This window comes from Tachysurus fulvidraco, chromosome 4 (genome assembly GCF_022655615.1).
Source record: "Tachysurus fulvidraco isolate hzauxx_2018 chromosome 4, HZAU_PFXX_2.0, whole genome shotgun sequence".
Classification (NCBI taxonomy): domain Eukaryota; kingdom Metazoa; phylum Chordata; class Actinopteri; order Siluriformes; family Bagridae; genus Tachysurus; species Tachysurus fulvidraco.
This window is the reverse complement of record NC_062521.1, coordinates 7,952,659-7,970,698: the sequence shown is the minus strand read 5'-3', so window position 1 is coordinate 7,970,698 and position 18,040 is coordinate 7,952,659. Positions and strand designations below refer to the sequence as shown.

The window sequence follows — 18,040 nt, the reverse complement described above, 5'->3', positions numbered from 1 at the left end:
AGTTTTTAATTTTTTTTTTTTTGGATTTATTCATAGTTAGCTTACACGGCTTTAAAAAATCAGTTATTCTACTGAAAAAATAAAATTAAATAAAAATAACTTATTTCCATATAGCCAATGCCCCCTGCATCTACAGGGAGCCAATACCCCCCTGCATTGGCTCCCTGTAGCTTTGAAAAAACATATGGTAATAGAAAAAATATTTAAATAAAAACTTATGGATAAAAGAGCCACATGCAAATCTGGAGCCATGGGTTGTCAACTCCTGCTCTAGAATGATAAAGAACATTGCTTTTTGAGCAGACATCAGTCTTTTTGGATAAGAGTCTACCCACTCAGCTGATCTATCAAATTGGGCTCAGATTGCAAGGGGATCAGATTGTAAGAGAATCTCCTGTGCACAGCTCTCTTCAAGACAGACACCATCTGAGTGTGGCGGGGGGCATGTGCTCTGCTCATGGGCACATTTGTTCATGTGTACACTGTATTGAAGAAAGAAGATAGGTGGCCATACATCCTAGTATGTTGTACAGGAGAACAATACTGAAAAAAGTAATCCTTAAACAAAAAGTATAGTGGTGTTTTCAATGACAACACATGCATGGATGATCAGCAATCAAAACAATAATATTTTTGATAAAATTTCCAAAAAAACTTTTTTAAATTTTTATTTACATAAACAAAGATCACTGGCTGAGTGAGTGTGTTAGTAAGCATAGAATGAAATCACATGCAAAGATGGAGGGATTCCCCATTTTTACAAAATGCTAAACTTAATGGTAATGTACATGTTACATTTAAAATAAAAATAATACTTTGAGTTGTTTTCCCTATATAGCAAGTACATGAGGGATGCAACTTGTGCATATGAAGCTTGAAACATTGTACTTTGATGTACTTTTTTCAAACTCAGTAGGGAGTTGAAAAAGGAGGGAGCCCTAATCTCAGTTTTTGTTAGAATAAGTATCCCTCTGACATAGGAGAAAGAGTTGTGGATAAGTTACCTTTTGCTCTTTGGTCCTACTTTTCTTTTGCCTATTTGTGCACTTCTGGAATTAAGTTTAAAAATAACTACACACTTAGCCACAAGCAACACATGAGGTATAGCAACAAAGTGCACAGAAAAACATTCTGTGATGTCTGCACAGCGTTAAACTATGTAAGTAAAACACTGTTTGCAGTGGTGAACAGGAATCAGTGTGTTAATTTAACAACAATAAAGATGATCTGTTGCCTGTTTTAAATAAACTGCTGACTTAACTTTGTCTTAACCAGGAATAAGACTAGATACTGTTAATTTACAAATATATATTTTTCTTCATACATGTGTACACGTTCTGGGGTCTCATTTATAAAACTGTGCATAGGATCCCTGCTAAAAGTTTACGTACGCCCAAAAGCCAAAAACCTGTAAAGTGAAAAAGTGAAAGTGACATACGGCTAAGTACAGTGACCCATACTCAGAATTCGTTCTCTGCATTTGACCCATCCAAAGTGCACACACACAGCAGTGAACACACACAAACCATGAACACACACCTGGAGCAGTGGGCAGCCATTATTGCTGCGGCGCCCGGGGAGCAGTTGGGGGTTCAGTGCCTAAAATCCTGCACACAGACACTAGACATGCCATACATTCACTAATGAACCACTCAGGGTCACTCAGGGTGAATTATTGGTGCTACTTCAGCTCCCTGTCCTTATTTTCAGACCTGCTGGTGCCATCTTGACAGAATCCTTATTTTATGGTCCAGATGTGATTAAAGTGTTTGGCAGCCACCAAAGGAATTTATGATTTTATGTCCCTGTTATGTCCCAGCACAGTTCTAATATCACCATCACTGTCTTGTTTGCCATGAAGCCCAACACTAATAAAGTGAGTGCATACACTGACCTACACATTAAAACATTAAAACCAATTTCACCTTGAAACAAATCAGTCAAAAAATGTAAAATGTACATAACATAAGAGTATTTCAAAGAGCATGGAAGGAGAACCTCCTCACCTACAGAGAATCAGAATTTTTTATAAAATAACAAACACAGTCCTAGATTCAAACACAGTCCTAGACACTTTCTGATTACTTTCTGTTTCATCATGTGCAGCAGTAAAAGTTCCTCTCAGAAATATTGCTAATACACTAAATATAATGTAACTAAACTAAACTGCAAACCAGGTTTGTGCATTTGTTAGCACTAGGTTAGAATATTATAATTCCTTTGTGTCTGTATGGTCCAGTAGTTGCATAAACAAGCTCCAGTTAGTCCAGAATACAGCAGCTAGAGTCCTATCTAAAAACAGATTGAATAATCCATACTACTGTACATTGGCTTTGAATCAATTTTGCATTAATTATGAAATACTACAACTAACTTATAAAGCACTAAATGGACTTGCCCTGCTGTACCTGAGCAAACTTTTTTTTTTTTTGTGATCCACCTCCCCTACTTTGTTGTCGCCCCAAACAGTACACAGTTAAGGAAAGTATTTTATAATCATAAATTATAAATCATAAATCATAGTGTAACAGAAATAAGGATGCATTTCCTTTCGGGTCGGCTTCCTCTCATGGTTAGTTCCTAAAATCATAATGTGGTCACATGCATTCTAGATAACCTTCAAATATAATCTGAATGTGCAAACCAAGACACATTTGATACTGTTCAGACCTCTATTTAGCTATGTTGACTTGTGATACAATCACCCAAAATGGATGTTTACTTCCAGTTTACTTCCATTAGTCTGGGGGACATGTGCCAGCCTAAAATATAATCTCAGTCAAGCTTAGGGGCATGATTGTAATTGGATAAGAGAGAGGGGCCTGAGTGAATTCTACAGTTTATTCTACACATGTCTAAAACTTTTAACCTGGAGTTTCTATTAATTAACTAATAAAAAACAACCCCCTCACCACTACCCCAATCCAAATGCTTCTAAATTTAATTTTGCTTCTATTATATAGTTTTTTTTTTTGTTTTCAACTGGTAACAATGTGCAAAATCTATTTTTGTATTCTTAAAGAAAACATGCACATCCAGTACCACAAATTTCATAACTGTATAGGTTTATACTATTCATAAAAGGACTCAAATGTAGTAAAGGAGTCGATTATAGCAGGTACAATGGCACTGCCTAAACAATTACAGCAAACAAACCCCCTCTAACCTGCAAATTACAAAAAAAATTCTGGAAGGTTTCTACAAGCACTTAACAAAATAATATTGTACATCAGTAACAAAGTTAAAATTCACAATAATCTCAACTCTTCAACGTGCAACATTTCAAATATGTAAAATAAGTCTTTTTGCAGTGTGTGTGCCCTGCGATGGGTTGGCACTCCTTCTAGGGTGTATCCTGCCTTGATGCCTGAGATAGGCACAGGCTCCCCGGAGGTAGTTCGGATACGTGGGAGAAAATGAGTGAGTGAGTGAGAGAAGTCTTTTTGCAAGTATCATACAAAATTAGATGGTCTGTGTTTGATATCCATTACAAAGAGCATCTGCTGTTCCCAGAAGTCCAACGTAAGGTTCAGTATCCAAATTGATAAAGTATGCTTCAAATGTAAATTTGAATATACTGTACATTCCCAGAACAATTGAAAAGATATCATATCAGATTTTTTCTGCAATTAAAATTAACAGTGCTTTAAGCTTTTTTGTGACTATTATACCTAAATATTTAAAGAAATTGTTCACAATTTTAAATTTAGTTCTATCTAAAAATTCTTGATCTAGATCATCAGAAATATGCATTAATTTGTTTTTCCCCCTAATTTATCGTAAATCCAAAAATGCTACCAGATTTAAAGTAATGGCGGAATGCACACAGTTGGAATGGATTTGAAAGGTCTTGATTTCTAATAACTGGAGCTAGTAGACGTACATAAATAATTTTATTTATTTGATAAATTCTGGATCAAATATAAATTTCCATTCTAACTGAAATAAAAAGGCTGAGCAACTAGTTAAATTATATATGCCTTGTAACACGTCTTGTTATAAATTATGTTAAACAGCCATAATAAAATAAAATAAAACAAAATACATGTGCCTATTGGGCATAAAACTAGTCTTGATGGACAATTAAACATATTTACTTTTTTAGACTATTAGCTAGAATTTTACTTATAATCTAAGTTTCAGTAAGAACACAAGAAATTGGATGATAGTAACCTGCAGTTCACTAAATACATTGTTGTTGGAAATTTACCATTGTTGGAAAATTACCATTTACCAAATTTACAGTTGTTGCACTTTTAATCAAACGATGAATAATTTCTGCAAAATGATTCCTGAATTTCTTATAAAATTCAGCACTAAACCATCATGACCCGCAGATTTATCAGTAGATTTATTTATGGTCAGCAAAACACCAGATTTAACTTCTGCATATAGTGGTCAGATGATCTTCTGGTTATGGTTCGACAAGGATGTGAGTCTAACCTTGCATTTAGCACCCAATTATAGTGTTATAGTGAATCATGCTTGCCATGTGCATCATGCTTGGGAGTGAATTCACAAAGTCTGATATGATTTTGACACTCAAAATTAAGGGTCATCAAAAATAGGTCCATACACATTCAATTAATTGATGAATAATACAAATATTTCCCCCACTTATGACTAAAAAACTGCCATTCCTATACTTAATTGTTTATTTACTCTATGTACTGTATAAAGGGAACAGACTTATTACTCTGGCTTTGGTAGAAAAGCTTACTTGGTATATTTGAGACATATATGGGGCTTTAATACTAAACCTCACTGTTGTTTTAACGTGTTTTTTGGAGAAAGCTCTGCACCTAATTTCTTGAGATGTGCATAGACATTTCTACTTTTGATTGTACTATTAACTCAGTGCACATTCTACAGTATCTTAACAGATTTATTGTGCTGCAATTGTGAAAGTTCACTCTGTTAGTGTATAAAGTAAAACATGTTCTGCCTGATCTCTTGAAACAAAAACTGTGGATTGATGGGAATATACCATTCCCATCAACAGTACAAACCTTGTGAGTTCTACTCCCAACTCTCTTCATCAGTCACTCCATTCCATGCAACCATTGTGGATGCGTCACGTCCCACAATTAACATTTACATCTATCGACTCACCCTGGATGCCACTTGGCATTCTTCTATTTAAATAGCACACCAATAATCACAAAAAATACAACAGAAATGATACCTTACAGTTAGGGCTGGGCAATAAATAGATTTTATCAATTTTCTCAAATGTGTAGTTTATGTCGACTTTTTGAATGAAAATCGTTTTTCGCTTTAACATCCGCTGACGCTCCACTCTGGGATCCCGTAGTTTCAAATAGGCTCGAAATAGGGAAAAACGATTTCAATATGGAAAATCGATTTGAATCGTAAATCTGATTTTTTGTGAAAAAATCAGGGATTTTTATTTTAGGCCATATCGCCCAGCTCTACTTACAGTACTTAAAATGTCAAACAGATTGATATACAGATTCCTTCCTTTCTTCTGATCCATTTGTCAAACTCTACAATTTCTTAATTTCACCTATTTTTCTCAAGACAAACAGATCTGAAAAGGTATGTATTGCTTTACCATCATATTGCAGGTCTTTCGATTTTGCCAAGCACAGTATGTCTTCTTTCACTTGATAATAATGAACTCATTATCATTACTCATTTATCCTTTAATTAACAATAAAGGATAAAAGGCAAGATTGTGGGAATACCTGGAGATGTTTGGTAGTTTTCTGTCAAAGGACGTGCTGCGTGGGATGGATATCTCAATCTGTTGAGAGATGGATTGGCATTGCACTTGTTCAGGACCCTGACTGTGTGAGCCTTGATGCAGGGGCTGGCCCCCTGGAGTAGTTGACACTCGATGCCAGGTGGTGTTCCTCTTGAATGGGGTCTTATACTCACAGGGTGTGCCTTCACCATCCAGCTTGTATTCCACCATGGGAAGGCGGTATAACTCCGAACAACCTCTGAAACAACAGTTACTAACTTCCAAATTTTTGACAATGAATAAGTTTTACCAGTTAATTTGGTGCACTACCTTTTTTACTACAACAGCATGAATGCTGGTCTCATAGCCACATAGACAAAGATTATACTGTTTAGAAAGAATAGAATAGAATAGAATAGAATAGAATGGACAGACACGGTAGGGGATACAGGGATTGCATTGAGTATATTAACGGTGAAAGATATAGGAAATCTCATATGATCAAGACAAAGAACTATGTTATAATATAACCTTGTGCCCACAGAAGTTACACAGCAAAAGATAAAAAAAGATTACCCAAGATAGTGGCATGGTAGCACACACAGGGTAAGCTTTAACTTTAGCACATGGATTCTACAGTATATTTGTATTCAAGTGTAGCAAAAAAATTGTTGGAAATTTTTGTTTAAAAAAATTCAATTCAATTCAATTCAATTTATTTGTATAGCGCTTTTAACAATTCCTTTTGTCTCAAAGTAGCTTTACAGAAGTATAGAAACAGAAGAGAGAAAAAACAAATAAATATATAATAATAATAAGAAAAAAAGGATAAAAATAAATAAATGAATACATACAATTAAACTTTAAAATTAATTTAAAAAATATTTTACTTAAAATTTAAAATACTATATATCTATCCCTATCCTTAATGAGCAAGCCAGAGGCAACAGCAGCAATGAAAATCTCCCTGAGATATTATGATGAAGAAACCTTAAGAGGAACCAGGCTCAGAAGGGAACCCATCCTCATTTAGGTGACACTTGACAGGAAATGATGTAAATGTATTACAGTTTATAATAGTGCAACGTAGAGCTCCAGAGAAACTATAGGTCATCGCAAACTCTGAGTTCAGCACAGACCTGATTGCTGCAACATTGTTTCAAAGAAGGCATGACAGTCTCTGGGCGGCTCCATCTACAAAAATCCCATGAGTCACTGGCTGACCGTGCAGATCAACCCCTGGCAGGGTGACCACCAGACGACGAGACATTCATGCAAAACAAATGTCATCATGAAAAGTGCCATCATCAGCAAATGCCTGGAGAACAGTAAATGGCTGTGATTAATGCAATCACCCATCTGTCAGGGGAAATATTTGCATGCCATTTCGCTCATCATACGCCTGTGGCACAAGGAATTATGGTATGTAATCTCATTGGTCTATGTTACATTCAGCAGCCAGATTTAAAAGTGCATTACTATTGATATGAACAGTTTTAATGCACAGTCATTTTGCTAACCCTGAAATTTCCCCCTCTATTCTGTATTGTTACACATAAACATGTTGATGGCACTCTGCTTTTGGAAACAGTAGCCACTTTCAACCTGTGAAGTCAATATTAGTTCTACATATTCTACCTTTCCCATGTTGTTCTAAAATGATTACTCAGAACCAATTTTCTCAATGTTCTCTCCATTTTAACAAAATGGACATGTTGGACATGAAATTTACAAACTTTGCAATATACACAAAATTGTGCATGAAAATGGCTAAGGATACAATTTCTGTTGTGATACATCAAAACGTATTTCGGCAATCAGTTATTTTAATCCAAGAAAATCTGCTTGTCCTGACTATGCACCAAGCTGAGTGCCCAGGGAATGTGCTGACAAGCTTAGGGATGTTCTAACAGCAACTTAACAAAATATCCCTGAGGCAGGGAAGCGAACTGCACAGCTTCCAGGTTTCTCTGGGAAGAGAACTGCATAGCTTCAGACCACAAAGTCCTACAGCAGATTGTGAGAAAAGCTGATCATCAGTGTCTCTCAAACCACAACTGATGGATCTTATCACAAATGCTGCATCCTCAAGGGAAAGGCATTTTAAGTGTGGTTTGATATTTTGCCCCATTCACAGCTTTAGTTCTCACTTACATTTAGTTCCAAAAGTAATGTTTAACAGATTTTTTTTTTGTTTTTGTTTTGTCTTGTTTTATTACATTACAAAGAAAGCTTGAAATTACAAAAACAGTCTCTTGAAAAGTGATGTTAGCTAATACAAAGTGCGTAAGAATGAGTAACCATGACCCAAGGCTATTTATTAATCCCAGTCTTTTACTGCAATTACTGGAAATAATTACTTTGGTATTGGAATTGTGTTCCGTGGTACCTGCAGTTAGATTTCACACCAGCTCTTTACCAAACGGCCTCTACTTTTGCAAATAAAAAAGGTACAAATAATGAAGATTTATAAAGATTTACAAAGATTAGCATGGTTGAATAGGACTGGCTAAAGTGAGAAAACTAAAAAGAGACTGAAAGAGAAACACAGAGAGAGAAAGTGAGAGAGAGCAAAAAATGGTCTGACAAAAGACAGTAGAAGAATAGAATACCTTCTGGGAGTACCATCCTCATGAGGCTGAATAATCACCACCTTGACTGTGATGGAAGTGCGTAGCAAGTCGATCATTTGCTCATGAGTAAGTGTGGCTATGGCCACCTTGCAAATCTCCACTAGGCGGCTTCCCTGGCGCAGACCTGCTTTCCATGCAAATCCAAAGGCCTCAACATCAGCCACAATGCCTTCAAAGTTGACATGAAACCCCAGCTGTCCCAAGCCATTCCGGCGAAGTGCCATTTGTGTGGTCTCACAGCCATGGGTGGTTATCTGATTCCATGCACAGATTGGGAGAGGGGAGAATTTTGCAGAATTTTGGCAATAAACAAATGTTTTCATACAAAATTAAAGCACTGCAGAACATATATACATATTTGTATACTCTACTGTATGTCTTTCTAGAAAAAATAAGTAAACTTTAACAAAATAACCTTTAAATATAAGGTCAACTATAAATATGTTTCAACCTTAAGTAAAAGAAGTCAAGCTTAAAACTAATGGCATCAAATCTAAATAGAAAGTCTCAAATTAAAATAAAATAATTAAAATTTGAATAACAAATAAATTTTATACAATATAACTTTACTTTTCAAGTAAAAAACTCAACCTTAAACAAAAGATGTCAACTTAATGGAGTAAATTTTAAATAAATAGAAACAACCTTAAATACAACTCTAAAAGTAATGAGTACATTTTAAATAAAAAGTGTCAATTTTAAAATATAATAATATTATTTAATAAAAGAAGAGAACTTGAAAATAAAATAAAACAGGTTACAAAATAAACAAATAAATAAAAAAAATATATGTTCTTTTTTTCAGATAAATTGCAAGGTAAAAGATCTATGTGATCTCAAGGTACTCTGGCATTATGGGCTAGAAAGAGTAAATGCCACAACAAACATAGTTGGCATTAGGTGCAGACTTGGAATCTACAGCATAGAATCTATTAGATTTCAATGTTATTACATTGTATTTTCCACTAAATATGCAACTTGATGCAACTTAAGAGTATTAGTATTTTGGATACTGTACAATAATACTACATTGCATTATAGGGTAATTATAAAGTGTTCTAATTTTTATGACTGACTTTACATCACTTAGAAGGTGAGATATAAAGATATAAAGACTCATATTCATATATAGTTGTGAGTTATAGTTTAAATATTTGTGGTCAAACATCCAGTGTGAGGGGGAGTGTGGAAAAGAGGTGAATAGGCAAGTGCGGAGTGCTTGTGTGTGCGGAGTTTGCATGTTCTCCCCGTGCCCTTGGGTTTCCTCCGGGTATTCCGGTTTCCTCCCCCGGTCCAAAGACATGCATGGTAGGTTGATTGGCATCTCTGGAAAAAATTGTCCGTAGAGTGTGTGAGTGAATGAGAGTGTGTGTGTGCCCTGTGATGGGTTGGCACTCCGTCCAGCGTGTAACCTGCATCACTGCCCGATGACGCCTGAGATAGGCACAGGCTCCACGTGACCCGAGGTAGTTCGGATAAGTGGTAGAAAATGAGTAAGTGAGTGATATACAAAAACAGGCTGCTAAAAAAATATAGCTTTGCACAATTTCCTCCTTTAACCCAGCATCTTGTAGGATGTAAAGCCAGTTATAGAAATCAGATGACAGGGAAGTTGATGAAGTATTCTCAAAGGTAAGTAGATGAAGTATTCTTATAATAAGGTGTTTTAAAGCTCCATTAGCACTGCTCGGCCTGATTATATCAGTGTCAGATTGATCCATAATGATAGCTATTTAGTGGTGGTCTTATAGCTGTCATTTAGACTAATAAACAGGTCAACTATCCTTACACAGGGTTCTGGTGCTGTAAAACAACTTGTCTGTGATCAACTTTTGGCTTATGAGATTAGCTTTTTATTTCTAGCTTTAGCTTTTGGGGGTGAACTTACTATCAAAAAAATATTTAGTGCTTAGAAAGAACACTGATGTAGAGTAAAAGATGTAGAGTAATAAATGACATATATGAACAGCATATAGCAAGAAGCCCCTGCTTGTGAGTCAAAGACCGTTCCTTTCACTAATTGTGTCAGTGTCTGTCTTGTGCTGTACAGTATTTAAGTGCTCACCTCAAGCCGCTGGACTATTTGCCTGATGTCTTCTTCAAAGCCTTCCTGGGTTGAGAACATTATACATTCACCACGTTCATAGTATACCTTAATGCTCATGATGGTGGATGTCCATCCTATTACATCACGGCATGAACAGTTAAAGACCACATTCTTTGAGTCCTCCTCGATCAGCACAATGAACTCACTGGATATGCCCAGCAGGCAATGAACATCAACTGACTGGTTAAAATCCCATGCCACCACACGCCACATGATGGCTCCTATGCTGTGGAGGTGGGCATCCCTACGTGGTATGACTCGCTCTTTTTTCTTTGCACCTAATGTGATGAAGCTGAACTTCAGAGCTGAGTCCACATTAGCTGTGCTCACAAAGTTCTCAGCTAAGTCTTTAAGGTACTCTTGGCGGGTTCGGGTAGCCATAGCATAGAACTTTTCTGACTTGTGCGCTGCATTCTCACCATTGATTACTTTGGCAAGAAGGAAGTCCCTAAAAACAGATGACTTTGGGAAGGTCACACCTTTAGGAATTGGTGGACCAAAGAGAGGCACATCTTTTGATCTTGATACAGCAACACTGCAAAGGTGAAAAGGGAAAAGGAAAAAAGAAATCAAATATTTTTGAACCAATGTGGCATGGCATTAAAAATTCTAAAAATGCAATTGTATCAATACAACAACATTTACAATTTAAGTAAGTTTTATCATCAATCATAAACAAATGGTGAAAAAAGAGACTTTGCTACCAGTCCATGATAAATGAGGGTCACAACAGAATGTTAATGGCTGAAAAGTATTCTCCAGTCTCTGTAGGACCAATAGCTTTTGCTTTTACCACTATGGGTAAAAAGTGAATATAAATAGCTTACCTGTAGCAAACATTTTCACTGCATGGATTGTGGACTTTAACAATAACAAAAACATGCTGGAAGTGAGATCTAATGTTTTTAGGTGTGAAGGGCAGAGCTCCTGGCTCTTGAAACACAATGGTGACGATGTCATTTCCAATGTGTCTCTTTCTGAGTAGCTGGAAGGAAAAAAAACAAGGCGGTAAAGAAGAATGTAAGCATCATTAAACTTTACATATTAAGGGTTTCAGAGTGTTATGCAAAATATCCAGTGAATGCTGTCGCACTTGTCTCCAATAGGGGTTAAAGTGAAGCACATTACCCTTGCAATCAGCTTACAAAATAAAAACCTGTTTCCTAAACCTATTTTGTTTACATGTATACAAATCAATTTTCCTGTTTATCTTTGCTTTTAATTAGAGCAGATGGGGATGAGGCACATACTGTATACACCATTCACACAATTTGGATGTTAATACTTTTACCATTATACTATTCTTATATCCTTTTTTGCTCTTGTTGATATACATATTGTGGAGTGCACCCCACTAATTGCAAGTGAGGAGAAATGAGATGGAAAATATAAAGAACACAAATGCAGAAGAAAGCAGCGAGTTTAGTTAGTGTTACCTTTACGGCTTAGATGAGTGTTTGTACAGGTAGTTAGAACAACAAGATTTGTACAGGTTTTATAAGTGGTTAAGTTAACATGCAGCATAATAATAATTCATTCTAACCTGGCTGAAAGTGCAAACAGAAAAAAGAGTCATGTAAACACCTCACTGCATATGTGTACTTGCAAAGGGTTTTTACCAAATCCTTATTTATTTTTAATACATATTTTGAACTGTTTATATGTTTCACATATAGATGCTTAATAAAAAAAGTCATTTCATAATAAAGGCACATAGCAACAAAATGCTGTTTAGCATCTACAAGAAGTACAAACTAAAGAATTTTGTGTGTGTACAATATTTATGGGATATGTGTATTGTTTATACATCAGTAAATATTTATAGAAATACAGTGAAGAAATAATAATACTAATACTAATAATAATAATAATCATCATCATCATCATCATCATCATCAAAAAGGGGGTTGCATCAGGAAGGGCATCCGGTGTAAAACGTGCCAAATTTAGTCATGTGGATAGTCAGTAGGAATTTTATTATTATTCATACATTCATTCATTTTCTACCCCTTATCTGAACTTCTCGGGTCATGGGGAGCCTGTGCTTATCTCAGGCGTCATCGGGCATCGAGTCAGGATACACCCTGGACGGAGTGCCAAGCCATCGTAGGGCACACACACACTCTCATTCACTCACACACTATGGACAATTTTTCCAGAGATGCCAATCAACCTACCATGCATGTCTTTGGACCAGGGGAGGAAACTGGAGTACCCAAAGAAAATCCCCGAAGCACGGGGAGAACATGCAAACTCCACACACACAAGGCGGCAGCATGAAGCAATCCTGGAGATGTGAGGCAAACGTGCTAACCGCTAAGCCACCGTGCCCCCAATTTTTATTATTATTATTATTATTATTATTATTATTATTATTATTATTATGTAGAAATAAAACATAATGTACATTTACAGCATTTAACAGACTTATCCAGAGCAGCTTACATATATCATTGTAGTATAGAGTTCAGTAGAGTGACATTAAGGAAAAAAAATGGCCCTGGGTCTAGTTGTTCTGGTGTGAATGGCCTGTATCTCCTCCTAGATGGAAGGAGGTTGCACAGTTTATTACTGGGATGAGAGTGTAAAGAATTAGTAGCAGAATCCATGTTTTCCTTTGTGACCTACTAACTCCTGATGTTGTGCTATATGCGCTGTGAAATATCTTTATCGGGGCCGGGTCGCAGGGGCAGGTTGGACATGCCCGGAACACCTCCCCAGGGAGGCGTCCAGGAGGCATCTGAAACAGATGCCCGAGCCACCTCAGCTGACCCCTCTCGATGTTGAGGAGCAACGGCTCTACTCTGAGCTCCTCCCGAGTGACCGAGCTCTTCACCCTCTTCTCTAAGGGAGCGCCCAGCCACCCTACAGAGGAAACTCATTTCGGCCACCTGTATCTGGGATCTTGTCCTTTCGGTTATGACCCAAAGCTCATGACCATAGGTGAGGGTAGGAATGTAAAACGAATGGTAAACAGAGGACTTTGCCTTGCGGCTCAGCTCTCTCTTCAAGACCCCAAGATACTTAAATTCCTCCACTTGAGGCAGGAGCTCTCCGCCAACCTGAAGGGGACAAGCCACCCTTTTCTGGCTGAGAACCATGGCGACGGACTTGGAGGTGCAGATTCTCATCCCCGCCGCTTGACACTCGGCTGCAAACCATCCCAGTGCACACTGAAGGTCCTGATTTGAGGAAGCCAACAGGACAACATCATCTGCAAAAAGCAGAGATGAAATCCTGTGGTCCCCAAAACGGACTCCCTCCAGTTCCCGACTGTGCTTAGAAATCCTGTCCATATAAATAATGAACAGGACCGGTGACAAAGGGCAGCCCTGTCGGAGTCCAACATGCACTTGGAACAAGTCTGACTTACTGCCGGCTATGCGAACCAAACTCCTGCTCCTGGCATATAGGGACCGGACAGCCCTTAGCAGAGGGCCCCGGACGCCATACTCCCAGAGCACCCCCCACAGGTCACCATGAGGGACACAGTCGAATGCATTCTCCAAATGTCATCCAAGACAGCCCCACAACATCCAGAGACTTGAGGTACTCGGGGGCGGATCTCATCCACCCCCGTGCCTTGCCACTGAGGAGCTTCTCAACTACCTCAGTGACCTCAGCTTGGGGGATCGACGAGTCCACAACCGAGCCCTCGGCCTCTGCTTCCTCAGTGGAATACATGTCGGTGGGGTTGAGGAGATCCTCAAAGTACTCCTTCCACCATTCAAGAATGTCCCCAGTCGAAGTCAGCAGATTCCCACTCCCACTGTAAACAGTGTGTGCAGGGCACTGCTTCCCCTCCTGAGGCACCGGACAGTTTGCTAGAATTTCTTCGAGGCCAACCGATAGTCCTTCTCCATGGCCTCACCGAACTCCTCCCAGACCCGAGTTTTCGCCTCTGCAACCACCCGGTCTGAAGCTCGCTTGGCCCTCCGGTACCTATCAGCTGCCTCCGGAGTCCCCCGAGCCAGCCAGGCTCGATACGACTCCTTCTTCAGCTTGACGGCATCCCTTACTTCCGGGGTCCACCACCGGGTACGGGGATTGCTGCCATGACAGGCACCGGAGACCTTACAGCCACAGCTCTGAGGGGGTGGGGCCCCGGTTGTGCCATACCGGGCGACATCATGGACCTTGATTTTGAATTCTTCATGAGGGGCTTTCTGAACCACTCTTTGTCTGGCCTGTCACCCAGGACCTGTTTGCCTTGGGAGACCCTACCAGGGGCAGAAAGCCCCAGACAACATAGCTCCTAGGATCATTCAGGCACGCAAACCCCTCCACCACAATAAGGTGGCGGTTCAAGGAGGGGTGCAAGATACAATGAAACTTTAATAAGAGTAAACAGGCAGAACAAATCCAATGCAGCAGGCAAATAACATAGTTGAGGTGCACAAGCAGAGAAGTCAAGACAACCAAGAGAGGCAGTCAGTGAGACAAACAATTGCAGGCAAGGGCAAGGCAAAAATCGCAAAAATCCATGAAACAAAACAATGGTACATACACAGTGCCAAACAATGGCAAGAATGCAAATGGCTCGGAACTCAGAGAAATACTGATGATACTTCACGCGGTGTATGGCATTGGTGACGCTTATTTGTTGTACCCGGAATTGGGATTTTTCTTGGGCTGGGGTTTTGTACTCTGGAGAAGATTCACTCTGGTGAGCTGGAGAGGGGGTTACTGCTGATGGTCTCACAGGGCGGAGTCTCTGATGATGTTGTGTGCTCTGTGCAGACATCTAACATAATGAAGATAAATATAGATTTAATTTTAATTATCATTTTTACCTTTTGTTTCTATATTTCTGTAAAGCTACTTTGAGACAATGTCCATTGTTAAAAGCATCATACAAATGAATTTCATTGAATTAAAGAGGATCAGTGGCTTGTAGTTGGGTGGCAATGATGCAAGGCTTTCCTTTCACACACTGTGGAGCTGCCATACCACACTGGGGTGGAGTTAGTCAGGGTGCTATCAATGATGCAGTGGTAAACATTAAATTTACAGGAGACAGATGAACTTTCTTAAGCCTTCTCAGGAAGTATAGATGCTGTTGTGCCTTTGATCTGAAATAGATCTGAAATGTTCTGATGCCAGGAAAGATCCTCAGAGATGTGTACACCCAGAAAGTTAAAGCTGGTGATATATTTTACTTTAGCCTTATTTACGTAGATAGGAGGTCCACAACAAATGCCCACAATGAGCTCTTTGGTCTTCATGGCATTGAGTATAAGGTTGCTGATGGAACACCATGCTGATAAGTTTGGATCTCCTCTCTGTAGGCAGATTTGTTGTAACTGATCTGACCAACCACTGTGCTATCATCTGTATACTTTCAGATATTGGATTTATAAAGAAAAACATAGTCATGGGTAAACACATGGCAGCCCAGTGAGACACCAGTGTTCAAGATGAGAGTTGAGGACATGTGATTGCATAACCTGAATCTCTTAGTGAGAAAGAACAGAATCCTTGTGTATATGGTTGTGCAGATACCCAGACCACTAACACCCCAGATATTGTAAATCGATTTAAAAGGAAAGTAATTAAAGAGAAACTTGCACCCTGGTACAATGAGTTCAAAACAATCAGCTAGGAAATTAGAACATAAATGGCATCAAACTAAATTATCAGTATTTAGGTATACAGGAAAGCCTTCAAAGCTACAAAAGAATCTCTAAGTGCTGCTAGATCAATGCATTTCTCCAGCAAATTGAATATAACAAAAATAATCCTAAATTTACTAATAATAAAAAGCACACAGCATCTATTTGTAGCAGTAATGACTTCATAAATTATTTCAATGGAAATATTGATAAAATCAGGCAGTAAATTCAGACCATTCATTTAATTCCAAACAATTTGATAGATAATGCCCTAGATATTTCTGTTTTACTCCCCTTCAAGAGACAAACTTAATTTCACTGATTTCTTTTTCAAAATGATCAACCTGCAGAAACACTAGTTCATGCATTTGTTACCTCTAGGTTGGATCATTGTAATGCATTACTGTCAGGATGTTCCAGTAGGAGCATAACCCTCGCAAGTCGCTCAGTTTTGCAGACTGTGGAGTGGTGGGATGCATTACATTCCAGGAAGCCTGTGTCACCTTCTGGCTCTAGTCTTTTAGATACGCTGTCATAGCTAGTCTTGTCAGCAAAGTCCCTGTTGCACATAATTTACATTGTCCATCACCTTATTACAATCATACCTAACAATGTGTCTCTCTCTCTCTCTCTCTCTCTCTCTCTCTCTCTCTCTCTGCAGAGTTATATATGCCACTCCCGAGCTCCCAGTGTTCCAGTTCCTAGTCTGATTGTCTCTTCTTACGGAGCTACCTGATGGTCTACCCATGGGGTTGGAGTCTTGTCGCCTGGTAGTCACCCTGCCAGGGATTGATCTGCATGGTCAGCCAGTGACTCATGGGATTGTTATGGATGGGGCTGGCCAGAGACTGTCATTCCTTCTTTGAAAAAATGTTGCATCAGTCAGCTATGTAGTCTGTCCTTTATCAGCAATCATTTGAAGACTTTGACAGGAAGGAATTATTGTCGGTTCCATGGTGAACTCAGAGATGTGCTGGCCCATTGTTTACTCACTAATTCCTCACTCACAAAGTTAAACTATTATAAACTGTTGTAGAAATTACATTATTTACTGTCTAGTGTCACCCAAATGAGTATTGGTTCCCTTCTGAGCCTGGTTTTTCTCAAAGTTTCTTACTCATATCATCTCAGGGAGTTTATATATGTGTGTATGTATATGTATGTATATGTATGTATATATATATATATATATATATATATATATATATATATATATATATATATATATATATATATATACGTATATGTACATATATATACGTATGTATTTCTCCTCTTCTTAAATTTTTTTACTTTTTAATGATGGCCTAAATTTTGTTTTTTATTGACTTCAGTACTTATGCACTCTATACATGTATAATGCCATAAAAGTGAAGTGTCTCAGTCACAGTTGACTGGTTGTACTGTCCAGGTGAATTTAATTAGTGTTTATTAATATTGTGTCCGTTTTACCTCAGGTTGCTAAGAATCCCCTGCTGAAAGAAGCAAGGCCAAAAAAAGGCCAAATTCGATTGTTGCTGACTGGAGAAATGTCTTGTAGTCTAATGAACCAAAATTTCATATTTTTTTCTTTTTACATTTGTTGTAGAACTGATGAGAAGATGACACCAGACTGTGTAATACCAACTGTCAAGCAAAGAGATGGAAGTGTTGTAGTATGGGGATTTTTGCAGGTTTTAGAGGTGACTGCTAAATGGAGGTAAAGGGGTTGTCGGGCTGTCTCCCTCTGTGCCTGCTCTTCCGTGTCCAATTCCTTGGAGTGCCCTACAATTCTCTCCTGAAGTTAACAACCATCTATTTAGTTTTATTAATGTTTAGATATAGATTGTTGGCTCTACACCAGGCAGTTAGCTGTTGCGCCTCCTCTCTGTATTCTGACTCAACATTCTTACTAATGAGTCCGACCATGTTTATGTCATCAGTAAACTTGATGATGTGGTTGGAGAAGTGCATTGCTACACAAGAAGAAGAAGAAGAAAGA

The 18,040-nt window shown here is 38.3% G+C and overlaps 1 protein-coding gene across 6 annotated transcripts in view; it reads right to left on the bottom strand.

The window, feature by feature from the left end:
- LOC113655237 (signal-induced proliferation-associated 1-like protein 2) overlaps window positions 1-18,040 on the bottom strand; it is a 151,991-nt gene that overhangs the window by 66,697 nt on the left and 67,254 nt on the right. For all 6 annotated transcript variants that reach the window (XR_007140347.1, XM_047812116.1, XM_047812117.1 and 3 more), the window contains exons 7-10: window positions 11,275-11,432; window positions 10,406-10,982; window positions 8,320-8,594; window positions 5,709-5,966 (exon numbers count right to left, since the gene is read on the bottom strand). Coding sequence is in view for 5 of the 6 variants with exons in the window: in XM_047812116.1 (XP_047668072.1) it covers window positions 5,709-5,966; window positions 8,320-8,594; window positions 10,406-10,982; window positions 11,275-11,432 (1,268 nt within the window). In the remaining variant the exon portion in view is untranslated. The remainder of the gene's footprint in view (window positions 1-5,708; window positions 5,967-8,319; window positions 8,595-10,405; window positions 10,983-11,274; window positions 11,433-18,040) is intronic.